Source organism: Pelodiscus sinensis, chromosome 5, assembly GCF_052426305.1.
Source record: "Pelodiscus sinensis isolate ZL-2025 chromosome 5, ASM5242630v1, whole genome shotgun sequence".
Taxonomy (NCBI): Eukaryota; Metazoa; Chordata; order Testudines; family Trionychidae; genus Pelodiscus; species Pelodiscus sinensis.
Window position 1 is genome coordinate 42,041,419 of NC_143056.1, and position 26,675 is coordinate 42,068,093.

Sequence of the window (26,675 nt, forward strand, 5' to 3'; positions counted from 1 at the left end):
GAAGTGCCGCCGCGGCGAGCAGCCCGCTCGCGACGCTGGGCATGCGCCGTGCAGCTTTTCGTGGGCAGGCCCGGATCGGGGGGTGGTAGGCGCGGGGTGCCAGGCGGTCTGCCCTCGGCTCTTTCCGCCGCCTTGTTCCCCGCTCTGTGGCTGCCCATGTCGGACGTGCTGGTGGCCGCCGCCGGCTCCTGTTTAGAGCCCCCAGCGGCTGGGGGGCCGGGAGGCCGCTGCTGCTCCGAGTCCGAGGGGGACGAGCAGGGCCGCCGCTCACCGCCTGCGCCTCCTTTTGAGACTCCAGGTACCCGGGGCGCGGGCTCTTGCGATGTATTGGCCGCTGTTCTGGGGGACGGGCGAGTGGGGGCTGAGGGGCGTATGTTTGTGTGTGGGTGGGGGGGGGGCGCTGGAGGAGCTGCTGGGGTAGGGCTGTAAACCGTGGCTGAGGGGCACCAGCCCGGACTGTGCATGCAGACTTGCTGGGACTGGGTGTGGCAGCGCCTCCCTGAGAGCGCATCCCAGTTGATGGAGTTCCTCTCCTCCATCTGCTTGCTCTCCCCCCTCACCTAGACTGGGTGTCTGTAGCGCCAACCAGGCAGCCCAGGAAGTACAGCGCCTGTGCATCACAAGGAGCAGCAGCAGGGAAGGGTGGGCTTCGAGCTTCTCAAGGGGACTGAAGAGAGTTACAGCCACTATAACAAGGTAGTCAGTTTTCACACCAGTTATGCTACTGTTGCAAAAGCAGAGCTTTCTGCAGCTGTTTCTTTCAGCCTTCTAATACACTGTTCTCAGTACTCATCCAGGCAGCCTATCCGGCCTTACAACAGCTTTGGCTGGGGCCTTGAGATAAGATAAAGCTGCTGGTGACTTCTTCTGATATCTAAGGGTATGTCTACAATATGTAGCCTAGCCTAGCCTAGGATGGTGGTATCATCATTATGTCAGTACATCCCCTTACCATATGACTAAGCTATGGAGCCTATGCTGATTTGGCCCACTAGTGTAAATACAACTTATGGAAGGAGCCTTCCTGTTAATGTAGGAATGCCCTTCTTTGAACAATGTTGTCTATATTAACTGAAGCTCTTTTCCAGCATTAGCTGCAACTGCGCTGGGAGTTTTGTTGATATGTGTTAGAGTTTTTTCACATCCTTTGCTGATATACCAATGTCAATATAATTTCTAAGCATAGAAAAAGTCTAACCTTTTGATTGATGAAGTTGTTTATCAATAGTTGGTTTCTAACAGCCTCTATTCTTGAGGGTATTGGGTTGTTTCCCTGTTCCCTAGTGTACCACCTGTTTTATATTTAGATAAATATGCTATGGTGTAATCATTGCCTCATGTAGGGGAGATGATGATGATAATTGATTTGCTTAAGTTTCTAGCTCTTTGGTCTCTAGGGACCAGTAATGACTCCATTGCAATCTTTAGTCTAACAAAACAATACAGCTCATTAAAGGGAACCAATTAAGTTTGTATGTTTTGGGTTTGTTTGTTTTTTAAAAAAACTGCATTGTCTAGTGTTGCATTAAGACTTGAGATTTCTGGGTTCTAACCACATTTTTGCCACTGATTTACTGTGTAACCCTGAGCAAGCCATTTCCCTTCTCTTTGCCTTATTTTTTTTCATCTGTAAAATGTAGCTAGGAATAATGACCTTTCCTGCAGGGCTTATGAGATGTGATAAATGTTTTCTTAGCACAGTGGTATCATCTAAAATGCACTGTAGATGGGGGGGAGGGGACAGGGGTGGGTGAGGAAATGTTGAATACCTGATGTGAAATCAAATGCACCTGCCATTGTGGTACCTAAGCAAGTATGGAGTTGGATGTGGTAAGAGCTGCTGACCATCCTGTGTGTCGTCTTAAGAAGATTGAGAGGCCCAGCATTCTGATTTGAAGGGTCCATGAGTCTAAAATTTCATTCTCCTTTGAAGCACATGTAGAGCATAACTCTGGCATCTTTCACTGCAAACTTTGGAATGTTTGTTTTCTCTAAGTCTGAGAGGGTGGTTTACGTGTGGAAGAAACATTTTCTTCCCATCACCACCTTCCTGTCTGCCGTTTGTCTCAACTTATTTATTTTGTTAGATGTAGTGCTGTTTAGCTGTCTTGGTCCCAGGATATCAGAGAGACAAGGTAGGTAAGGGCATACCTTTGGACCAACTTTTATTGGAGAAAGAGACAAGCTTTAGAGCTTACACGGCTCATTTTCAGACCAGAAGAGCTTTGTGTAAGCTCAAAAGCTTGTCCCTTTCAGCACTAAAAGATATTGTCACCCACTTAGGCTTATAATAGAATATAGACAGACATTCTGCTTAAGTTGTTTGTTACTACAGACTCTAAACCCATTAGTATCTATGACCTCTCTCTAGTTCTCCAAAACTTCAGACCTGTTTTCTTCCCTATTCTCCCAGTCTAGCACTCTCACTTCTTTACCTTATCCATCATTGCCGAATTGAATCATATGACAGTCTTGCTGCTGTTTCTTTTTCAGGCCATATTTTCTTCCAATTCTTGGCAACAAAATTTTCTCACATTGGTTACCAGGTAGAAGAAAAATTCTTGTTGTGCAGCAACTTCATCAGTTGTTGAATCATGAGAACAACAGACATTGCTAGGTTCCTTCTGATGCCTGTTGCAGGGGGAAGGGCTTGAAATACTGTTTCCTGCCATATTCTGTAGCTATTGAGGTCTAGGCTGTTCACACAGTCTTTGTAGGCAAGATAGTTCCTCTCAGGTACTATTCTTTGGAGACTTTTAAGGAGCCAGGATAGAAATCTGTGAGCAATAAGGTTGATTTGTGAACTTACTTATTGCTCTAAAAAGTTTTAGTGAATGGAATTATTTCTCTCACACTCATAAATTACATCACTCCAGATTTTTAGAGGCTTAGTCAGGTTCCAAATAGAATCTACTTTAATGAGTTTACATTCTAGTAAAAGGTTCTTAACATCACATTCATGGTAGCTCTTTCCTAATGATCAGATAATAAATTAAACAGATGATTTTTTTTTTTAGATCCTGTAACCAAACAGAATTATTATTTGGATAGTGGGGTTCAAACAGGATAGATTGATTTAAATCAAGGCAATTTAAATAACTGATTTAAATTACCAAAGAAAATTGATTTAAATCCAGTTTTCCTGGTGATACTATTTCACATATTTCTTCAAACAGTAGTGCAAATCTGATCACTAACACATGTTAATTTACAGATCAGTATAGGATTGTACACCATCTAAGAAAGGTATACTTTGTGCCACTTTTTAAGAACTTAATTTTTACTGATTTAGGAAATGACACAAATTATGAGCATTATGTTCTAAGACTGAAAAAATAATCCCAACTATATGTCCAATATAATGGGGATTAATTTAGCTACAACTACTCAAGAGAGATCTTGGAGTCATTGAGGATAGTTCACTGAAAACATCCACTCAGTGTGCAGCAGCAGTCAAAAAAGCAAATAGAATGTTAAGAATCATTGAAAAAGGGATAGAGAATATCTTGTTGCCTCTATATAAAACCATGGTATGCCCACATCTTGAATACTATGTCCAGATGTGGTCGCCTTAACTCCAAAAAAGATATATTGGCATTGGAAAAGGTTCAGAAAAGGGCAACAAAATGATTTAGGGGTTTGTAACATGTCCCACATGAAGAGAGATTAAAAAGATTTGGACTTTTCAGCTTAGAAAAGCAGAGACAATGGGGGAATATGATAGAGGTCTATAAAATCATGACTGGAAAAGGAAAGTTATTTACTTATTCCCACAATATAAGAATTAGGGGCCACCAAATGAAATTAATAAGCAGCATGTTTAAATAAACTAAAGGACATTTTTCTTCATTCAGCGCACAGTCAACCTGTGGAACTCCTTGCCAGAGGATGTTGTGAAAATTAGGACTTTAACAGGGTTCAAAAAAGAGCTAGATAGATTCATGGAGGTTAGGTCCATCAATGGCTATTAGCCAGGAAGGGTAGGAATGGTGTCTCTAGCCCAGTGGTCCCCAACACAGTGCCTGCGGGCGCCATGGTGCCCGTGGGGGCATTTGTGTGCGCCTGCTAAGTGCTCAGGGTTGGCCTGGCTCCAGGCACATGGTGCCGGAGCCAGCCCCGGGCGCATGGTACACAGTGAGCGCTGGCCCCGGGAGTGTCGCGAATTGGCCGCCCGTGCTCTGTGCGTGCGGCGCATGGGGGGAGCGCCGGCCCCAGGTGCGCAACGCTTGGGAGGGGCGGGGGGCACCGGCCCCAGGCGTGCGGTGCATGGGGGGGGGGGCGCCTAGCCCCGGGTGCGCAAGTGTCCCCGCCCTCTGGTGCCTGGCAGGTGAACTGCCACGCCCTCTGGCGCCCAGCAGCCTCAAATGGTTGGGGGCCGCTGCCCTAGCCTGTTTCTCTGGAGATGGGTGACAGGGCAAGGATCAAGTGAGGATTATCTATTGCGATCCCTCCCTCTGGGGCATCTGGTATTAGCCACTGTCAGCAGACAGGATACTGGTCTAGATGGACCTTTGATCTGACCCATATGGCTGTTCATATGTTCTTAAAGTTGATGTACACATATATCCGCATCATTTTCTCCCAATAAGTTTTCCTCATGATGGTTCATTCTTGCAGGTAGGCCCTCTATCTTCATGCACTGCTCACACTTGACATATTTTCCTTTTTTACCTGGGGAACAAATTTCTTCAAAATATTCCCAGATAGGGTCTGTCTTACATCCCAAAGTCACAGCAGTTTTTCTGTGGCAAAAGTGTGGGGGGATGTAGGAAGCTGTGTGTATGCTGTGAATGTCTTCCCTTTTCCTTTCCAGTCCACTCTAATGTTCCTTTCTGTGCTGACTCTGTCTTTTCCTATATATTGCCTCTTTTTCTTTTAACCACGTCTTAACTAATTGTGCTGTGGTTGGTCCAGGTTCATCACCACAGGAAGCATAGAACAAAAACAATCCTTTCCAACCTGTGTTTGTCTTTGCACATATTTCTCAGCAGACTAACAAACTGAAAGTCCAGAACTTTCAAGGAACAAGAGCTGGCTGTTAGGCTGGATAGACTAGGGCCATTATTTCATTTTTATGAGGCTGTAAATGTAGGTGTAGCATGTTTGTAATAACATTTAAGTGTAACTTATTTTTAAACAAGAACTGTAGTATTTTATTGATTTTAAAAATCCAATTTAAATAAATTCAATTTGTTTTTGTGTTTGTTTTTTATCCTGGTTTCAATCCATTTCTTGATGGCAAAATGTTTTCCTTTAAAAGCAACAAAACAAAGACCTCACTACCCTGGTATTAATTGGTCCCCTTGTTTGACCATGGCAGAAGATAGAGATGGGCTTCAGTCTAGAGTTGTTCTCTTCTTTAAAAGGAATCCCTGTCTAGGTCAGGTTGCAGAACATTGGCAATGGGCTGTTCTTTCTGATATGTTCCTATTCTATGGATAAGCGGCCTTTAATGTGTAGGGCAATTAATTTATTGTTTTTCACCAGCACCAAATTCTTCTATAAAAAAACAAGTAAAAGAGAATTCTTACTGTACTTTGCAACTTCAAAAATCTTCGAAATTGGGAGCCTGTCAGTACCCAATTAACTATCTTCAATGGGTAATGGAAGCAGACAGCAAAACTGTATCATGCATTGGAGTCATGTGGAGCTAGAGCTTGCCATGATCTGGAGGCGGAGGGGAGGGGAGAAGAACCTGTAGCCTACATCTGAACAGAAACTTGTTTTGACTGATCCCTGTGTCCTGTATCAGAAAGTGTTATCTTTTCCCATACCCTCCACTTAGAGCCATTAAAAGCCCTTTGTCTGCTGCTGGGGAGGGCGGCTTATAGCACAAATTTAAGTTTTAGGCTTCAAGGCTGCACAACCATGGTGTGTCTGGGTGTTAGCTAGAGTTTTGCTTTATTGTTTTGTGCATTCTCAAAGGTTAAAAGCTGTTTCATCTTCTATCTTCCACCCATTGCTAGACAATGAAGATTCAGCCCAAAAAACAGAATATGAGTCCCAGTCAGTTGCCTCATCAGAGTCCATGGCCTCACAGTGCAGGTAGGAAAAGATCTTTGTGTGTGATGACTTTAAGTGTTCCTTCCCTACCTCCTGTGTGAGCAGTGTCTGACAGCTGTTCCTCTCCAAAGCACTGGAGACCTGAACTTTCTGCTTTCAGGGTTTGTATGCAATAGAAAATATTGGAAGAACTGTTCCTTTTGACTTGAGGTTATTTTAAGCTTATAAAATAGTACAGTGCAACCTATGACTCAGCTAGCTCTGTAATCCAAATAACCTGAGAGAACTTTCAACCGGAAACTGAGCTCTGACTGAAGGATATTTTTAATTAAAAATATTCTCATTGTATCTAATCCTTAAGAAAATTAGACACGAAACCAGCAGCAAAAAAGCAGATTTTTTCAGGTACATTTATTCCCTGAATTATCAGCTGTTGTTGTTGACTAATTGCTGGTACGTGTTTAGCTGTATGCATCCTTCTGTTAGGATGCTTGTGCACCTTAGAGTGGCACATAGTGGGCTTTTCTCTACACCTGTTGGAAGATTAAGACAAAACCTTCCTTTCTTCTCTCATGCCAACATATATAAATAAAGACTTTCACAAACGGATGTGTTAAGTAGGTCAGACTGTGGGTCTCACCAGTCATTAGTGTCCTTCTTTTAAAAATCCCTTACAAAAACACAATTTGTGGTAATCCTGGCTTTGATGCTAATGAAATCTGCAACATAAGAGATGCTGCAATTCCTGCTGCCTTCATAATTACAATTTCATCCAAAGAGACTATACCACATCCTAGTTGGCTGCAAAAAGGCTTTTGCTTCAATCTGATTTTTATCATGGCTCACTTATGGAATTTAATTCTGAAAGAACCTCGTTTGGCAGTAAAGAAAATACCAGCCTAAATTTTAATCCTATGTGAGTGTATCCTGATACATCTGTGTGAGAATCTGAGTTTTCTGAAGGGAAGAAGGTGATGTGCAATAAGAAAAAGTGGCTTGAAGGAGCCAACTGATTTTCTTTTCTTAAATCTGCTTTCAGATTTTGTGCACATCTTTTTGTCCTTTACACAAAATCCAGAACCATCAATGTTGTTTTTACAAAAGATTCCAAGTGAGCTCCAGCACCTTGAGGAGAACCCTTTGAACCTGATCTATTGGCTTCCATGAGAGAGATCAAATTTGAGCCCCATCTGGGTCTCTGCCATCCACATATTGATTTGAAAAGAAAACACAGTCCAAGGTGTGTGTGTGTGTACACACACACACACATTCAGATTTCCATTTCAGGCTTCCAACGTGATGGCTGTAAACAGTTAAGTTTTGTAACAACAAAATACTTAGTCCAACTTTATTGACCTGCAACCTAGTAGGATTACTTCTGTATCCTGACAACCAACTCATTTGAGCCACTCTTAGCAGAACCTATTGATGGGACATGTCCTTTCCAGACATAAGAATGAGGTTAAGAAAACTTACTTTTTGGCTCTTCCTGTTTTAGGATCCAAAGTCCACATCCCCAAGAGTTCAGTTACAGAAAGGAAAGTCACATCTGTCTCTTTTCAGACTCCTCTTTATTTACAGAAACAGTACAGAAAGCATCTGGACCAGAGCTGTCAATGGGAATGGAGGCAAAAGGAGTAGCCGCATGGGGCCTGGGATTTAAAAGGGACCAGGGCTCCTGGCCCCTAACTTGGAAGCAGCTGAAGCCCCAGGTCCTTTAAATTACTGCTAGAGTTCCTGGTGGCATGTGCCCTGTGGCCTTGGAAGTGTTGAAGGGTTAGAGAGGCTAGCCCCAGTCCTGCCCCTTCTGCCCAAGACCCTATCCCTTTTGGGAGAAGGCCTGTATCCCACTCTTCCCCAGGGCCCAGCAAAGTGTTTTGTCAGCCCGGATTTGGACTGGTGTATGTTGGGTTTGTTTTTTTTAATTAGACACTTCAAATCTACCTTGGAACAACCTTTCCCTGTACTACTCAGACTCAAATTGCTAAAACTGAAAACGTTACTTGCTTCCTTACATTAATGCTTTGCATGGAGCTAGCTAGGGATGTTAGTGTGTAAATGAATAGGCATGTAACCACATCAATTTGATAGTCCCTGAGGGGCAGGGCCAGCAGCCAGCCCTCTGCCACTCTGTGCTGCTGCCTCTGTATCTCTGTCCTCCAGTGACCTAATGGATCAGGCCTTTGGAGCCTGGGGTTGTGGCCCTGTGGCAGTGGCCACCAGCTTCTCAGGGCTGGGAGCTGTGGGGCAGCCACCATGCACCTCACCTTGGCCAGGTCAAGCCACTGATCCTAGGAGCTGCTGGACAGAAGTGGCAGCCCACCCCCTTACCTCTTTCAATCTGCCTATCAGAAGCATGGGGCAGGAAGGAGCTGGCTTTTAAGATAGCTCCCTCCCCAGCACTGGTTCCTGCCTGCCCCACTGCTGCCTCTGTAGGAGGCGGTGAGGGGGGAGGGCAGGTGGGTCCGCAGAGCTGGCACAGGTGGAGAGCCTGCTTAAAAGCTGGTTTCCCACCGTATTGGCTCCCATCTGCCCCCCTCACCCTCCGTGCTGCTGCCTCTCTGACAGAGGCAGCAATGGGAGAGGGGGCAGGTGGATCTGGTGCTTTGGCACCAAATACAGAAGCCGCGCAGGGATGGGGTGGAGCATGTTAAGAGACTCTTTCTATTTCTATTAGGCATTGAGTTGCTATTCATGAAAGCTACATTTAGTGCCTAAAACTAAGGGTTTGTTGTTTAACGCTATCCTGGATTAGGAACTAAGATTTAATCCCAATTGTGACAATTGACTTCTTCAGGAATGGGCATGGTTGCTGGGATGACCTAGTAATTTATCAGAGAGTTTCAGGATGTAGGGAAGAATAGGGAACATACACACAGGAGGCTATTGCTTTGCTGCTCTGTTTCTTTTGCTGCTGTTTCAGTTTTGTCTAAAAGGTCTCTCTCCTCCCGTTATCTTCTCTCCTGGAGAGTCTTAAGAGTGCGTTTGTGACTGTTAGTTTATTACCATGGCATGGCTTGCCAGATTCATGATGCTGTACAGGTGGAGCAGGGATGGAACTGAGGGGAGGAATCCTCCCTATTAACACTTGTTGGTTTTATTTACACACACACACAGGGCTCGACAAATACACTCGCCTGCTTGCCTGTGGCGAGTAGATTTTCCCAGCTGGCGAGTGCAAGGGCGGACTGGCTCGGTGGGCTGTTGTGACGGGCTGGCTGAAGCCCGTACTATGGGTGGTGCGGCCCCATCCAATCCACTGGCTGGTGGAGGAGCAGAGCGCTGCCGGGGAGGGGGAAGTGCGACGATTCTTGCCACTTGTGTGCCTGCGTTAGCTCTGGCGTGAGGAGGCGGGGCGTGAGCCTGAGGGCGGGATGCCGGCAGGATGTGGCCCCGCCGATTTTAAAGGACTGCGGCAGCTCGGCTCTGGCCGCGTGTCCCTGGGAGCTGGCTGCGGCGCATGGCACAGCCAGGCCCTGCCCCGCCTCACCGGCTTCAGTCCTGCCACGGCCCCAGCCCCCTCGCCAGCGAGAGACTGCTACCTGCCAACCGCCCAGCTCGCTGCGCCTGCCCCATGCCCCTTTGTGTCCGCGCTGCCCGTTCCCCATGCTTCCCCTGATTCGCTGCACCCCAGGCCTCCTGCTCTCCCTTTTCCCTGCGACTCTCTGGCTCTGCACTGCCCTCCCGATTTCTGCCCCCCAGCTCTGTGCTGCCCATTCCTTGCACTTCCCCTAGACCCCGATCCCTCTGCCCCTCCCGTTCCCCGTGTCCCATTGCCTGTGCCTCCACCGCACCCTGCTCCCCCCGATCCCTGCGTCCCTCTGTGCCTCCTGTTCCCCGTGCCATCCCTGTACACCCCCACTGTTCCCTCCATCCCTCTGGCTCTGTGCTGTCCCTGCACTCTGCTCCCTTAGTGGGTCAGGAGTGAGGGGTACTTGTCCATAGGGAAGGGCTGGACAGGGCAGGGGAAAGGCTGCTGTGACCCAGCAGCAGTGAAAGGGGGAGTTCACTTGAAGTGCCTTTGCCTTTATGGAAAAAAACAAATGAATATGCTACTTGCTATTTATAGAGCTAAAACCAAAAACAAACAAACAAAACACCCCATTGCAAAATGCAAACATGTAAAAGACAAAAAATGGGGAGGCGGCCAAAAAATGTTTTGCTTGGGGCAGCAAAAAACCTAGAGCTGGCCCTGGGGGAGGGAAGAGGAAAAATATGGGGAAGTGGCTTGTGCTGAGGGCAGTGGGGGGAGGTCAGGAGAAGGAAAGGGGAAGGCACCAAGGGACAGGGGTGCAGGAGAGACAAATCCCAGTGGCCAAATGCAGACAATGAGGAAAAGGGCAGGAGGGGAGGTGTCAGTGGGAGGGGGGACAGGGTGATGCTGGGAGAGGAGAGGGTAAGGGCACTGGGGGCTAGAGGGGGAGAGGCAGGTGCTAGGAGAAGGTTTGAACGAAGGGTTGGGCATGAGGAAGGCAGGGATGGAGCATGACATGTGTAAGGGCACAGGGGCAGAGGGTGGTGAGGGGCTGGGTATTGGGGGGGAAGAGGGCAAAGGGGCAGTGAGGGAAGGGGGAGGCACCAGGAGGGTGCAGGTGCCAGGAGATTCTGGGGGTGAAGCAGAAAGGCATACACCTGCAGGGGAGGGACCAGCACCAGAGGAGAGAGGCAAGGCAGGTGTGTAGAGGGGATGAGGAGGGGTAGCTCACATGAGCAGAGTGGGGCTAATGGAGGAGTGGGCACAGGGCGGAGAGAGAAGGGCTGGTGGAGGGGGGGCAGGTCTCAGGAAGGCTGAAGGCAGTGAGAAGGGCAGGAGTCAGGACAGCAGAGGAGGGTGAGGGGTTGGGGGCAGCAGGCACCAGGGGAGCTCATGGAGCAAGGGGAGGAGACATGGCAGCAGAGGGAAAAGGTAGAGGTTTATAAGATATTTATTAATAACTTATTAGTAATTACTGTTCTTATTCTTATTAGGAATTTGTCATAAAAAAAACACTTTTTTTGGGGGGGAGGGTGGCGAGTCCCCTTTGTCTGGCGAGTAGGGTTTTCCATAATTGGTTGAGGTGCGTGTGTGCGCGCGCATTCATCCATCCAATGACAGGCCAGGGAGAGGTGCTTCCCTTTGAGATGTTACACTGATCCCTGCCATCAATGCATTGTTAGCAAAGTAGCCCTTCTTTGAAGGGGATGTGGCTGGTCTGAACTGGAATGAATTGCTGCTGCCTACGGGACTATAAATGAGGACTGAGTTCAGCAGACTTGCTCACACTGGCTTGGATTAGCTAAAGAGGATAGCTACCTGGGGCTAAGGGCAGAATATGGTTGAGAGAGAGCTTCTTACTTTAATGCAATAGGAAGCCCAGTGCCCTTAGTTTATTTGCATTCCAGCCAGTGGGGTAGCTTTATCACGTGTCCTTGACCCAACTTCTCTGTGTAACATGCTCTTCAAGCATCCTGAATGACACACTATCTTTCTCTGAGAGGCCGCAGAGTGGATCCCTTGTGAATGTGCATGCCGCAGAGAATTCTATAAAAGATGGTACGTCAGAGGACCAGGAAGTGGCCGGACAAGGAGAGAAGCTGGCTAACCAGATCCAGCCCCCGAGAGAGGTAGGTGGCTTGCCATTTTTATTTCTGAAAGGTGCCGCAGTGCTTCTTCCCATTTGTTGCCGAGCATGGACATAGGCAACTGGGGCTTTGAGTATTTAGCGAAGGCTGTTTGTGTTTAATGTGGGAGAGAGGAGTGACAAACAAACCTTTAAAACTCCAAGAGTGTGTATGGGGGGGGGGGAGGGTGTCATCCCTGATCCCTGTCAGTTTCCACCATTCCTAAGGCTTAAAGACTACTCGTGACTACTGACTTTTTTTCTCTGTTTCAGAGAGTTCCTCTTAATTTTAAATGAACTAATATAGTACTTTTTTGAGGAGGGAAGTGAAGGAGTAATATTGCCCTACTTTCAGGAAATAAACAGATCATTGTAATTTCAAATACAGCTTTGGAGAGACATTGCGCAATAATAATATTCCCTCAGAAGTTCTGTAGAAGCAGCAGTTCTGTACCTGCCTATGCGATGATAAAAGGGGATTGGCAGCCCTGTGTTAGTTTGGGCAACAGTTTTAACAAGTTCACAATAGGCATCTGTTTTCTTGTGGCTACAGTCTGACTGTGAATACTGTAGGGCAGGGCTACTCAACTTTGGAAGCCCTGGGGGCCACAATGATATTCACAGCACATGCTGAGGATGGCAGCTTAAGTGTGATTGCATATACATGCAAATATATTTGCAAATAGCTTCTTTCACACTGACGGGCATGAATACAAAGATTAAGGTAAGACTATACAACGTGCAGGCCCCATTTAAGTTCGTTCTGCTGATATTAATAAAATGCAGTATTTACCCGATTTCCACCCATATGACAGGACTTTTAATGAGCACTGATAGTCTAGGAATTGAACTATTAAAACTCAAGACCGTTATATTGACTCGCCCTTATGGAGTGTGGTCCCAGTAGAGGCCATGTTCAAAGGATCCCACCTGTGGGATGTGTGTTGAGCCCTGTGTAAATCCAAACCGCACCACAGGCCGCATGTGGCCTGCGGGCCACATGTTGAGTACCCCTGCTGTAGAGGCTGGTTCCTAGAAATGGAGCAGCTTCAGCATCTGAGAGAGCATCCAGGTAGATCTGGGATCTTTTGCCAAATCTAGCAGTGACAGCCCCCAAACTTGCTGAGGCAGTACAAATAGCTAGACTTATCTATCTGTGGGGCTAGTGTTTCCTGAGGAAACCAGAGGACAGTAGCATAATGCAGCATTTGGCTCCAGAGTTTCACAGTTTTGGAGGCAGTCCTCTGAGCCAGCCAATTATTTAGTAAATATTTTGTGCTCATAGCAGAAACCCATTGGGAAATTGATGTAAATTCATGGAAATGCCTCTTCCTTCTCCCTGGATGTTTATAATCCCACTGGAGGTCCCCAGAGCCACTGAGGAACTTTCTTATCTGACCTGCACAGGAAGCCGTAGTGAGGATGATCAAGTACCATACCCCACAAGGATCAGGGGATATAGTCATGATACAGTCAGAACACACAGGTGCAGTGGATATCCTTTCAGCAGAGCTGGAGACTTCAGACCTCCTTGGTGAGCAGAGAAAAGGTGAGGACTGTGATGGTGGTATTTCCCTTGGGTACTAATGAGGCCTCTTAATGCAGATCTCACGTGGGTGTCTCTAGAAGCAGCACAGTTAAGCTTTAGGTGGTGCTGAGGTGCTGGAGTATTGTGCAATGCCTTTTCAGTTAGGCTTGTATTTAACTTTGGCAGTCTGGATCTATCTCTTTAAATAACAAGGTAATTCACAGAATGGCTTTGTAAGCTATGGGGGAAGGGAAGGAAGATTGGAAGGGAAAACAGAGTAGTATGCCTTGTTTTAAGAGCAATGATAATGGAAGGCATTTTGAGAGGAGATGGAAAGTAAAGATTTGAATGCAAGAGCTCTCTCTGATTGGATTCTGACCAGTGAAGAGCAGCTTGTCTTGTATTTTTTCAGCTCAGCCTCCTCTGGCTTCACCATCCACATGGACCACTTGCAAGATAAGGGAATTCAAAGCCAAAATGGGAAAGGAGAAGAATGCCCAGATGGTGGTAAAAAGGGGTGAAGTGGTGACAGTCCGGGTGCCAACACACCCAGATGGGAAGCGTGTCTGCTGGGAGTTTGCTACAGATGATTATGACATTGGCTTTGGGGTCTATTTTGACTGGACTCCTGTCACCAGTACTGCCATTACTGTGCAGGTCAGTGAATCAAGCGATGAAGATGATGAAGAGGAAGAAGATGCGATTGAAGGTCAGTGCAAAACTGTACAAGAGAAATTAATATTGTACCCCCAAATCAGGTGCTGTAATTCCTCACCATTTTGGCTAATCTACCTACAGGTGACTACAAACTTTTGTTGGAGTCCCAAGGTAGGCCACAATGTCTGCCCTTCTCCCTCTGAGCCCAGGTGTATGCTCCTAGAGTCACTTACCATCAGATGCCACATATCCTCATATATTGAAAATTGATTTCTTGCTTCCACTCTGATTTCTCTTGATTGATTTCTAATCCGTGACAAGATCAGAGTATGAGAGACTAACTTAATTAACTCTCTGATCATCAGCCTTGATGGCTATCTCTGCTTTTCATCCAGGATCCCAGGGTAAGACTCTTTTCAGACCCCATGGTCCGCTGATTTCTGAAGCAGCTGGACAGGTTTTATCTGCATGTCTAGCAACCCATTCTGCCGTGGGACCTCAGCCTGGTCCTGACCACGCTCATTGGGTCCCCTCTTGAACCTCTGGCAACATGCTCGCTACTATACCTGTCTTGGAAGGTGTCATTCCTGATGGCTATGACATCAGCCGGATGCGTATCAGAGCTCAGGACTTTCACCTCAGATCCTCCTTACATGGTGTTTTTCAAGGATAAGATCAGGTTCTGTACCCATCTGGCCTTTCTGCCTATGGTGGTGTATCAGTTGCATAATTTGCAGGACCATTTTCCTCCCAGTGTTTTACCCCAAGCCCTATATCTCTGGCAAAGAACAGCCATTGCACACACTGGATGTTAGGGCACTAGCATTTGAGTTCCAACAGTTTGTGGCAATTTCAGAGAGGCTGAAGGGGCAGCTAGTTTTCACTCAGACGATTTCATCATGGATCACTACCTGCATCAAGGAGTGCTATGATCTGGCCGAGGTGCCAGCCCCTGCTTTGATGGTCCACTCCACCAGGGCCCAGGCTTCCTCCACAGCCTTTGTGGCTTAGGTGCCCATCCTGGATATCTGTGGGATCTTCAGTCCTCACCTTTGCCAGCCATTACGTGCAGGCTCACCAGGCTAGGGAGGATGCTGTTCTCAATAGGGCTGTTCTCCATTCTGTGGAGGGCTAAGACTCTGACCCCGCCTCCTAGGTTTCTGCTTTAGAGTTACCTACATGGAATGGACATGAGCAATCACTTGAAGAAAAAACGGTTAATCACCCTTCGTAACTGTTCTTTGAGATGTGGTGTTCATGTCCATTCCAAATCCCACATCCACCCCTTCATCAGAGTAGTATGGTATGAAGGAACAAAGTGGATGGAGGACTAGCAGGGGTGTATATATTAGCCAATATAGCAGCACCGCTCCGGGGGGGGGAGACTCCTGCTGGCACCGCAAGTACTGCTAAGGGAAAAACTTCTGACAACATGTGCACGCAGCGTGTGCATGCCTATGTGGAACAGACATGAGCAACACATCTCAAAGAACAACAGATACGAAAGGTGAGTAACCGTTTTTTCTGCTTGTCTCCTTTCTCCCACTCAGGACTCACCCCTGTTGGAGATGTGGAGAGGGGCACTAAAAGCTCTCCGCGAAACCGTTATGGTGAGATCATGCCTGTGTACCGAAGGGACAGCCACCGGGATGTGCAGGCAGGGAGCCATGACTACCCAGGCGAGGGCATCTACCTGCTCAAATTTGACAACTCCTATTCCCTCCTACGCAACAAAACTCTCTTCTTTCATGTGTATTATACCAGCTGAAGGAGTGGAGGAAGCAGGTACAGCAGGCAGGTAACACTGAGCAGAGCAGCCTGCCAGCCAGGATTGGCACCCCCTAACTGGCAGTGCCTATGATTGAGGGAGAGACCTGGCTCTCTGCTCTCCTTTGGCCCAGAACATGTTTTCCCCCACTGCCATGCAGTTTACTCACAGGAAAGGGTAGCTGTGGCTGCTCAGTCATCCAAAGGCAATGTCTCTTGCTCTAAATTTCAGGAAGCCTGCTCTGTGCAGGCATCAAGCTGGGACTCCTCATTACAGCCAGTAAACATAAATTGTCAATGGGCAGATCCAAGTGACAGCAGTTTCTTTCTATTGCATTTGTGTGAACTGAAGCTGAAATACCCTTTTATTTAAAACAGAGAGAATCCTCAAATTCTCCTGTCCCATCTGGCTGCTTTTGGGTCAATGGAACTCTGCTGGGAGGCAAAACTACCTATCCTTTAGCTGCATCACTGCAGTGCATCTTGCTAGTCAAGCCTCCGTTAATCTCTATGTGGGGACTCTTCCAGCTAACTATCTGAAATGCAGCCTGCTGCCTCTGACCCCATTCACGGTGGTATAGTCATGTCACAAGTGCCAGACCCAATCATGCGAAACTTTATTTTGGAGCCTTGCAGAAGGAATCAATAGGAAAATTTCCATGGGAAAGCAGTGTGGAAAGAGATAATCTTGATTGTGGAGATGTGTGAATCTCCTATCCCCAATAACAGTTTCCTCTTATCTATGGGAAAATTAAGCTGTAGTCTCTTGTGGAATCAGCCTTTCCCTTTATATACCTGCCTGGAGTTAGTGAGGCTCTGAAGTCATTGCTGACCCCTATTAGCAGGTTGAGGAATGGAGCTTCATGGCCCACATAAGGGTTGGCCTGTGCTCAGCTCTTTGCAGGAATAAGTAAGAATCTGTCAACAGATGTGTATTAAAGGGTATTTATTTGTAACTCTTTAAGATTCAAAATGAGTATTTATGTGATATTATTCATGAACATTTCCCTTCAAGGTAGCTGCTGAACTTGCTTTGTGGTGCCTCTGTTGGGTGTTAATGAATGGCGTTGTACATGATGGTTGTGGTGAAGTTCTAGTCTCACACCCCATAGCTGTTGTCTTTCCATGCAGAGACAAAAGCCAAAGACTTCACCCTCCTAAGAAGCCCTGTAATTCCCTGGTGATTCCATACCTCATGATTCATTCAGGCCTCCCCCCCCCTTTTTTTTTAATGTGCTCTGCTACTTAAGCACTCAGGAGCGATAAATAGATCAGGGAGGTTGAGAGCAGAGCGAGCTAGACAGTTGAGCAGCTGAGGACAATCAGGGTGGGGAGGGCAAAGCTGCACAGGCTAACGCACCAACATATTTGTGTAGTAAAGGATGGAGCCAGGGAGCAAAACAGCTCTTTTAGAAGAGATGATGGATAAGGAGCAGGGCTGCTCCTCCTTTAAGGCACTGAGGCAACAAGGGACCAGCTCTCTTTCTTTCTCCAGGAAGGGAGAGGGGAGTGAAGAGCAGAGTGGCCCAACCCAGGATGAGCTGGAAGGTAAAGTAGCCTCCTAATTCTAGGTAGCATCAATGGAGGGGTCCTGCAAAGGGGAAGAAAAGCAAGATTTTTTTTTTAAGTGATCTGGTCAGGGGCTCCTCTCTCTGATCCTTAACAGCCTGGGCAGGGATGCTTGCTTCCCTCTGAAAACCATCTTTGAATATCCTGGGCAAGCATCTCCCTCTCCAGTTGTCTCCTTCCACAACGTCTTCTCTAAATATTGAGCAGTTAATGCAAGGAAACCTTCTTTCACTCAGTCTGGTTCGCAACTACCTAAACAACACGTGCGGAGCAGTACTCTGCCCCTTGAATATTCTGTGTATATCTCCCTGTTTTCCCCACCCTGCTGTGTAATGCATAAGTGACTGCTATGCATTTGGCCCTTTGTTGCACATTTTGGAGAGCCCTGCCATGCCTCTGAAAGATGAGAGGTATGAGTGGTGCACTGACTAAGCCACTGTCTGAAATAGGATTTTAGCAAACAAGGAAAACGTCGTTTGTGTTTGGCCAAAAATGTGTGTCTTCCTCCTATGTATTTTCTGTGCCTGAATATGAAATTAATTACTCTTTTTGTACTTTCTGGTGTATTATGAATGAATAGTTTGCATAGCAGTTTCTATGGCATATTCAGCAAGGAAGAGTATGGGCACTTAGTTGTGCAAGTCCTAAATAAAAAGCAACTTTTGTCCTTAAATTTACAACAGTGAAGGTTTAAAATTTGGAGCAGTTTGTGACGATAAATTACCCACAAATCCCTTTTCCCTTCCCCATTGAAAGATTATTGAGACTGGTAGAAATCCAGATAGTGTGTATTGCATTTAGGTCACAGAATAAAAACTCTTGAGGCCCTGACCCAAACTTAAGTCACTGGCAAAATTTCATTGACTTCAATGGTAGCAGGAGGCAGCCCCTGGTTTTCAGACTACTTGGAGGCCTGTGATCTGGACTTGCCAAAGGGTTATTTGTAGGGTTTTTTGTGCCACTTCCAGGACAGAGACATTAATATTTGAGGCCCATGAAATAATTTTGTGGCATCATGTTAAGTCTTTTGAAATGTTAGGAGCTGGGATGCAAATGCATGTTCAGACCTTAAGGAAGAAAGTTTAGAGATGTGTGTTTGAGCTTTTTATGTGGGAGTTGAAGAGGAATTTCTTAGGACCTTGTCTACTCTAGAAACTAGAGTACTTCCTGTCCAAAGCACTCTGCCTCCTGTCTCACTGCCTGTGAACTGTGCACTTGCCTCCCTTTCTAATTGTGTATATATGTGAGCCATGAGATTATATCAGTTGCCTCCAGTTGGTCAGTATACCAAAATAGTAGTGTTGCTGGAGTTGTGAAGCTGGATAGGAGATAAGTGGGGAGTCATGTTACATGCCCAGTGACTGTACCCTGGTGGCTCCTGATAAGGAAGGAGTTTGTTATGCTTGCAGGTGGGGTTTTGGGAGGGATCTCTGTTCTAGTTGACTAGTTATATATTTTTTTCCCTCCTCCAAAAACTGCTTCCTAAGGATTTATCACATGGTGCCTTGAAGCAAGAGCCATAGACTTGCATTTACTTTCCTCAGACTCTTAATTGCAAGGGTTTCCCCCACTTCACTTCTCTGTTTACCTTCCACATAACACCCCTGGAAGTGTGGATGGTGATCCTTTATAATCTGTTAGTTTCAGGATACCTGCACCTGGATTCACACATCTCTCTGTGTTCCACTTCAGGAGAATCCAAACTGGTCTCTGAGCAAGGACACTTATCCCACTCCCTTTTCACTGGGGCTTTTAAAACTGCATCGATCTTTGCCTAACACTGTGATATCCCCAGCAAGCCAATCTGCCTGACAGCCAGGGGTCTGTGTTGCTTTCCTCTGAGGGTTATGAAAGCATATTGCCAATAGTTACAAGCTACCACCCAGCTCTTTCTAAGCAAGCACCTTTATTAAGGTAAAAGCATTACAGACAAACATTCCCATATGCTAGCTTATCAGAGGTTACCCTGATTAGTATTAGGTGCTCTAATAGGCAAAAATCTTTCCAGCCTTCTGCAAGGATTGAGGCCTCCCTCAGATGTAAGATCCTATTTGCAGGATCAGAAAGGAGGCCTGAGTCAGTTTAAACCCAGCTGTTTTATATCAAAAGTCCTTTCCTTGTCTCCCAGTTTGAACCAGCATGTGCAAGCCTCTCCTGAGGGGCTGCCTCTGTGGGTGTTCTTACAGCTTAAGTGAGTCACCTTAATCATCCACACTGGTTTTGGTTCCTTGGTGGCCTGTGATAACCTTCACCTCCTGAAGTTTCATGCACTCCTTGGCCCAAAGTAATCTATAAACTTGTAACAATACGATCCCCAAAGATATTGTCTATTGTTGCAATATCTGTTGGATTGTTCCTGGCAAATTACACTACCTTCAACTGCCTTAACTGAAAAAAACGTAAACAACAATGGTCCTGTAGCATCTTAGAGACTAACAAAAATATATAAATAGTATCATGAGCTTTCATGGGCACAACCCACTTCAGACCTTTTCACCAAGGAGCTGCAGATTACAAATGAAAGTCTCAGCTCTCCAGCACCACAGGGTCTCTGACTTCAAAAGGTGGGCTTGCTATTACTTGACATAGTAGAATGCTTAAAGTGCCATTTTTTTCTTGAGGAAGCTATAGATGTGCTGATGCCAAGACAGTTGCACTGAGGACATGTGACAATACTAACCAAACAAGAACAGCAGATCTTGTGGCCATTCTGTCATTCCCTAGTGGACTGTGTGAATACAGAGTTGGAGTTGATATGTACTTCTATGTACTATGGAACTAGATGAAGAATCAAAGTTACAAAAATATCTAAGTAGTAGATAACTTGTTCTCCTTTCCCATATTTGGTAAAACCATGGCTACATGCTAAAAATGAACTGTGTTTTGCTAGGTTATATCCCTATTAAGAGGCTATGCAAATGTTATAGAGATAGTCATTGAAATTCCACCGTGGCAAATTCAGAATTAGCCTAATTGACAAGAATTTAGCAAGAGATGCAAGATAATGTCAAGGATTATTGCCGTAAATGCTAGATTAAAACAAAGGTCTAGACGAAATCAAACACTATCGGGTTAGGAAGAGACTTCCTGAAGGGTCAGGCTATTCTTTATTTGCCTACTATGGAGTTTTTTGCACCTTCCTCTGAAGTATGGGCTGTGGCTCGAGACAGGATACCATGTGAGAGAGTCTGATCCAGATGACAGTTCCATATATTCTGATCTGAGATTCCTGTGACTCCTGAAGCATCAGCTGAAGAAAGGGGTGCTTCCTTTCCTATCTGATCATGTAAGACTATAATTCACATGGAATAAGAATCGATTTGTGACTAGCTATAATAGATGGGTTCAGAACTTTGGATGAAAGTGAGATTCATATATCAAGATGTGAGATCCCAGCCATCGTGCCAGGAGCTACAGAGACATCACCAAGTGATCACTTTGAATTTTAGAGCTATTTTTGAAAACTTTCAGTGACTTAAGGCAGCCTCCCAGAGGCCTCTAATGTACCTTTGTGACAGCAGTCAAGATGGAGAGGCTATCCTCTGCATCTCATTGCAACAGGCCCCTCAGTAGTTTTTCAATGGGGAATGTCTTGTAGTTGGACACATCTTAAAGATTTTCCTTAATCTGTGTTTTTGTCAGTCCTCATCCATGTGGTGTGAAATGTTTTTAATGTACTGTCATTTCAAACTGTCAAGTTTTCTGCGCCCAACTGCTGCTCTTTGTCCTGCCAAGGGATGTTTTTAAATATAAAAAAGATACTTTACCAAACTGTGGCACTGAATGTTTTGCTCTATGACCCAAAGAAAGTCTATATTTATACTGTGCTTGCATTTCCTTCAAAGCTCAGTTAGCCTGTTTATATTCAGTATGGTGTGGCTGTTTTGTGACATGTATTATTTGAGTTCAAAACTGTTTAAATAAACTTTTCACTATGCACCATTACTTTTGGTTTTTGTTAGTGTGAGTGGGTGCTTCCAGCCTGTTATCAACAAAAAACAAATTGAGCTGAACTTGTTTTTTTTAATAGCAAAGCAGCGAGGAATATTCATAGTGAATTTTGCAGCAGTGCCAGACTTGTCTTGCCTCCTTTGACAGTGATTTCTTACAGCTTGGAGTAGGGAGGATGTTCCTCAACTTGAAAAAGTATGGGTGAATTAGTCTTTGAATCCTTGTGCTTAAGTTTAGTTTCCCTCCCTCTCTTGTACAATGGAGATTGCAAGACAGTTCCCTCTCTAGCACAACTCCATTCCTTTCATCTCCCAAAAGACTATTAAGTGGCTTGCCAAAATCATGCAATGTGAAGACTCTTATCTGGCCTACATTTGGTCCAGCACAATACTCTGTTCCTTGAGTTGCAAATAAAACTGGTTTTCTGTGATGCTAGGGAATCAAAATATCTACAAAGCCTAATATAGGTGATGGAGTGAGGCCAAGGACACATGTTTCATTTAAACTATTGACTAGATCAGGGCTACTCAACTTTGGAAGCCCCAGGGGCCACAATGATACTCAAAGCACATGCCAAGGGCCGCAGCTTAAGTGTGGTTGCATGTACATGCAAATATATATGCAAATAGCTTTTCATACTGTCTGGCATGAATACAAAGATTAAGGCAAAACCACACAACACGCAGGCCCAATTTAAGACACTTCTGCTGATATTAATAAAATGCAGTATTTACCTGATTTCCACCCATATGACAGCACTTTTAATGAGCAATGACAGTCCAGGAATTTAACTTCTAAAACGCATAGCAACAGAAGACCATTATACTGACTCGCCGTTGTGGAGTGTGTTCCCAGTGGAGGCTATGTTCAAAGGATACCACCTGCTGGCTGTGTGTTGAGCCCCACATAAACCCAAACAGCACTGGGTTTTGATTAGCAAAACACCCTCCACTAGGTTCTGTATTTCCAGTGAATACAGAAAAAAATTATTCTGCTCATGGATGGAAAAGACTAGAGGGAACATTCCTTGGTTCTAGTTTGTATTTTTACCATTATTTGCTCTGAATATTGTTATAAATGGATGGGCAAGAGTATTCTGTGTAGCGGTAAATGTATGTACTTGTAACATACCTGACACATGATTTGGAAGCAAAGAAATGAAATCTTAATCAACTTAACTGCATACTGGGTAAAATCCTGACCCTTGACTGAAGTCAGTGGGAGTTTGACTATTGACCCCATTAGAGTAAAGATTCCACCTACCACCTGTTCCATGGTTTTTAAACTGGCTTCCCTTGCGGACCAGCACTACTGACTGCCAGTCTCGCCCCTGGGGAGTATTTTAGTAAACATGTAACCAATAATTTTTGTGGCTACATGATTACTAACAAACACTGTGTTTTCAGTAGGGATGTTAGTTAAGAATGGCAACTGGGAAGGGTTTTTGCCATTGCAATGCTGAGCATCACAGTGCCTAACTTTAGAAAATTAGAGATACAATACTGTGATTCAAAGCCTGAATTAGGCACCAGTGCTCCCTATTACAATGAATAGAGAGATGCCTAAGAATGCAGTCCACAAAAGCCAGCATACTAGGTGGGGAGCGGTCTAAACTAATAGGAGATGGTAACTCAAGCCATGTATCCTAAGCCTCTTCCATCTCACAATTGGTGTACCTAGCTCTGTTCAGAAATTGACAAATGGAATAAGGATGAAAGTGACTAGTCAACTATCCGATAAGCAATTGCTTATCAGTCTAGATGTTTCTCAACCTTTTTTTATAAAGTACCCCTTTAAAAAATTATTAGTACCCCCCAGTACCTACAGTTTTCAGACACACAATTTTTTCTACCATTGCAACACATTTATTTAAATAACTTAATCATAGCTGGGCGGGTGGTGAAATTTTTGGGTGTAAAAAGTACAAAAATAACAAAGTGTGTGGAACTTAAAACAAAAATTCAGTTTTCTCCATATTTCAGTTGTTGATGTACCCCCAGACTTATTTTGAGTATCCCTAAGGGTACTCATACCACAGGTTGAGAACCACTCATATACTAGTGCCTCCACTAGTCTCATTCCCCACTTTGCTGCCTCTGTCAGAGAGAGGCAGCAGGTGGGAGCAGGATCCGGTGCCAGGAGGAGCTGGCTTCAAAGCTGGTTTCCCCCCCAACCATCTCTGTGGGGAGAAGGGGCAAGGGTGCAGCAGGGAATTGGTGGCACTTCTGCCTTTGAAATGGAGCAAGACCAGGGTTCTTACTAGATTGCAGAAGTGCTGCAGGGAGCCTGGGGTGAGCTGGGGACTCAAGCAGTCCCCCACTGGCCCTGCACTTCCTGCTTTTGAAATGTACAAGAGCCCCAGGGAGAGGGGTCTGTTTGAATCCCCCCGTGCCATGTTCCCCACGACACTTCTGCCTTTGAAATGTAGCAGAGGTCTTGCTACATTTCAAAGGCAGAGGCACCCTTATTGACTAATTAAATAGTTAATGCAAATCATATTGACTGTTTGATTATTTGATTAATCTAAATGTAACATTTAAAATAGAGCTGCCTGGATTGAGACAGCTTAAGTGCCTGAAGTGTTTCTTGTGGGAAGGAGCCGAGCAGCTCCCTTGCTCTACATGTAGCAGCTGGGAAAGGAAATGGGTGCCCTGACCACTGAATTGATCTTTCTGACATTCTCTCTGATCAATATTTATTCAGTATTTGCCCATGGTGGAATGATCATTGAGCCACAGAGCAAGACAGAGAATGAGAATAACTCTGGTTCAGGGGCTGGAGCGCTTGTCTGGGAGGTGGGATATCCGGGGTACAGTTTGGACCCAGGAAAATTAAGCACCAAGTAAGTTTAGGCACCTACAAAAGGTTGCAGCACATATTGGTTTTTTAATTGCAATGGGGTCATGCATAGGGACTTAGATACCTAATTCTGCTGTTTAGGCACCTAAGTTGCTTTGTGGACTATGCTGTTTGGTGACTTTTCTCTAACAAAATACGTTCACTGTGCTCACACAGTGAGTCTCCTTTCTGTTCCAGTGATAACTGAAATGGGGAAGATGCCTTACTTTGCCATCTGATTCCTTTTTACAGCATCTACACAAGTAATGGAGCTGGAAAGTCTCAGTTTTATTAATCTCTTCTCATATGTCAGCTGTTCCGTGCCCCTAATAATCTGTTGCCCTTCTTTAAACCTTTTCCAATTCCAATGTATCTTTTTAGAACTGAGGTGACCACATTTGCACACAGTATTCAAGATGTGGGTGTACCATGGATTTACAAAGGCAATGTATTTTCTATCTTACAAATCCCTTTCTTAATGATTCCCAGCATTGTTTGTTTTTTTGACTGCTGCTGCACATTGAGTGGATGTTTTCAGAGAACTATCCACAGTGATTCCAAGATTTCTCTCTTGAGTGGCAACAGCTAATTTAACCCTCAACATTTTATATTCATGGTTGGGATTGTTTTCTAATATGCAAAGTAATGCATCTATGTCTGGTGGTATATTGTGTCCAATTTGTGCCACTGTAAATCTAGCCTGAGATGTACATTAGACTTTATATGATACTAACAAAGGGGATTATCCTAAAGCAAACAAACTTCACACCTGATCCAAGTTCTTCTTTTATCATGAGTTTTTATCACTGAATGAAAAGACAGCTCAATTTCTTTGTCCAGCTATCACTGATTTCTCTATCACACTCACACTAGGGACTTTACCCAATTCCTAGGGCTCAGATCATAACTTCCTGCAGGTTTGCAGACTCTTTTACCACTGAAAGAGCCTTAGACAGTAATATCCTTGTTATTTATTAGCAATTACCAAGCAAGCAGAATGTACATGCTAAGCATACACAGCCATGTTCACCATTACTGATCGGGGCAGGCGAACTTCCCCTGGGGGTCAGGCAAGGTCAGTCTCTGGATTCTGGTAGCTTCACTGAACGTCACAGTTAAGCAGAGAAGTTCTGGCAGCTCTGGTCTTAGGTTGTGTCTTAAACATGAGTTTTCCTAGGTCTTCCCTTCTTTCTGTTTCTTTCTTCCTTTTCCCTGCTGGTCTCCTTGGAACCCATAAGTGCTGCAAGACCATTTGATTAAGATTTTTCAGTTACAGAGTAACACAGCTACTCCTCTGAAATCCTTGGAACCTGGTTAATATAGTGAAACTTGAATCCTGCTGAGCTCTGCTGTAACCAATTATTTTACTAACCAGTCATAACTTACTGTAACAATTACCTAACCAATCATAACCCTCCACCTTGATTTACACTTAGCAAAATGAATTATGCAGCAGACAGAAATAATTAAAAACCAGACAGAGATCATACAAGCAAACAATAGGAAAGTGAGGACCATAGTCACAGAATGAGGAATCCACAACTCCAACTATTGATGAGTTTCTTGCCAGACAAAATGCTATTAAACTAAGTTTTCTTTACCCATCTTGAGATCTCTTTATTTTTCTGGTAACAGTGGGTGCTGTTAGGATGGAATCTCCTTCTTAACAGCTTGGTATTGCACTATTTTAATGCAGTTTAGATGGAATGTGAATATGTGACTGCTTTACAACTAATGGCCTCTTCAGTCTGGCTGCAGATAAAGGCTCTATGCTACAGGAAAGCTGTACTGTTACACATCTCCCTTTGCATGTCTGTTGCTCGTTATCTTGAAGCCAGAAGGAATGAAGCCATACAGATGCATTCTCTAAGGCCATGTCTTCACTACAGGGAAGATCAATACTTCTGCAATCGATCTTCTGGAGTTTGGTTTAGTGGGTCTAGTAAAGATCCCCTAAATTGAACTCAGAGTGTGCCCCCATTTACACCAGAACTCCTGCTCCTTGCAAAGAGTAAGGGAAACTGACTAGAGCTGTGATCCCCAACACGGTGCCCGCGGGCGCCATTTCCATGCGCCCGCCAGGTGCTCGGGGCTGGCCTGGCACCGGGCGCATGGCGGGGGGAACGCCGGCCCCGGGCGCGCGGCGCTGGGCAGGGGGAGCGCCGGCCCCGGGCGCACGGCGCTGGGCGGGGGGAGCGCCGGCCCCGGGCATGCGGCTATGGGGGGGGGCGCCCCCGGGGCGCAAGTGTCCCCGCCCCCTGGCGCCCGACAACCTTGAAAGGCTGGGGACCACTGGACTAGAGCATTTGCTCCCATCAACCTCCTGCTGAGGTAATTAACATAGCTGGAGTTGTGTATCTTAATTCAACCTTCTAGGTAAGTATAGAAAAGTCCTAAAAATTCCAAAACAAAATTCTCTTCCTCCCCATTAGACCAAGAATCATGGCCAGTCCTCTGTATCTGATTACAATTCTTCAAAAGAAATTGGATCCTTCACTGGACTGAGAGTGGCCAAAGCATAGCCTACTTTTTAATATTTTGTTATTTATCCTTCCTCTTGCCATTGGCTGCGTCTGCTTTAAAGAAAGGTACACACAGCTACAGTGTGCTCCTTTTACTATACCTCCTGTCTACATTACCACTTAAGTCAGTGTAACTTACATTGCTCAGAGACCTGAAAAAAACCACCCCTCAGCACCATAAGAAGTGCTCCCTCTAACATTTTCCACCCATGAGCGGAGTAAGTTTTGTCTTGTGCACCA

At 45.3% G+C, this 26,675-nt stretch overlaps 1 protein-coding gene across 2 annotated transcripts; it reads left to right on the forward strand.

The window, feature by feature from the left end:
• Positions 1 to 6: 6 nt before the first annotated feature.
• Positions 7 to 26,047, forward strand: TMED8 (transmembrane p24 trafficking protein family member 8). Of its 2 annotated transcripts, none has more exons than XM_075926797.2 (6): positions 7 to 298; positions 5,967 to 6,045; positions 11,481 to 11,607; positions 13,011 to 13,152; positions 13,544 to 13,840; positions 15,339 to 26,045. In XM_075926797.2, the coding sequence occupies exons 1-6, from the start codon at positions 157 to 159 to the stop codon at positions 15,554 to 15,556; spliced, it is 1,005 nt and encodes a 334-aa protein (XP_075782912.2). In that variant the 5' UTR covers positions 7 to 156; the 3' UTR covers positions 15,557 to 26,045. The 2 variants fall into 2 exon arrangements, with proteins under 2 accessions (XP_075782912.2, XP_014434855.3); XM_014579369.4 differs by lacking the exon at positions 7 to 298 and adding an exon at positions 674 to 696 and having other exon boundaries at positions 15,339 to 26,047.
• The last annotated feature ends 628 nt before the right edge of the window (positions 26,048 to 26,675 follow it).

Excerpts from the sequence above, each read along its gene's own strand:
- TMED8 (XM_075926797.2), top strand. The coding sequence starts at position 157 with ATGTCGGACGTGCTGGTGGCCGCCGCCGGCTCCTGTTTAGAGCCCCCA. Across the intron at positions 299-5,966 it reads GCCTCCTTTTGAGACTCCAG|ACAATGAAGATTCAGCCCAA; the intron begins GTACCCGGGGCG and ends ACCCATTGCTAG. Across the intron at positions 11,608-13,010 it reads AGATCCAGCCCCCGAGAGAG|GAAGCCGTAGTGAGGATGAT; the intron begins GTAGGTGGCTTG and ends TGACCTGCACAG.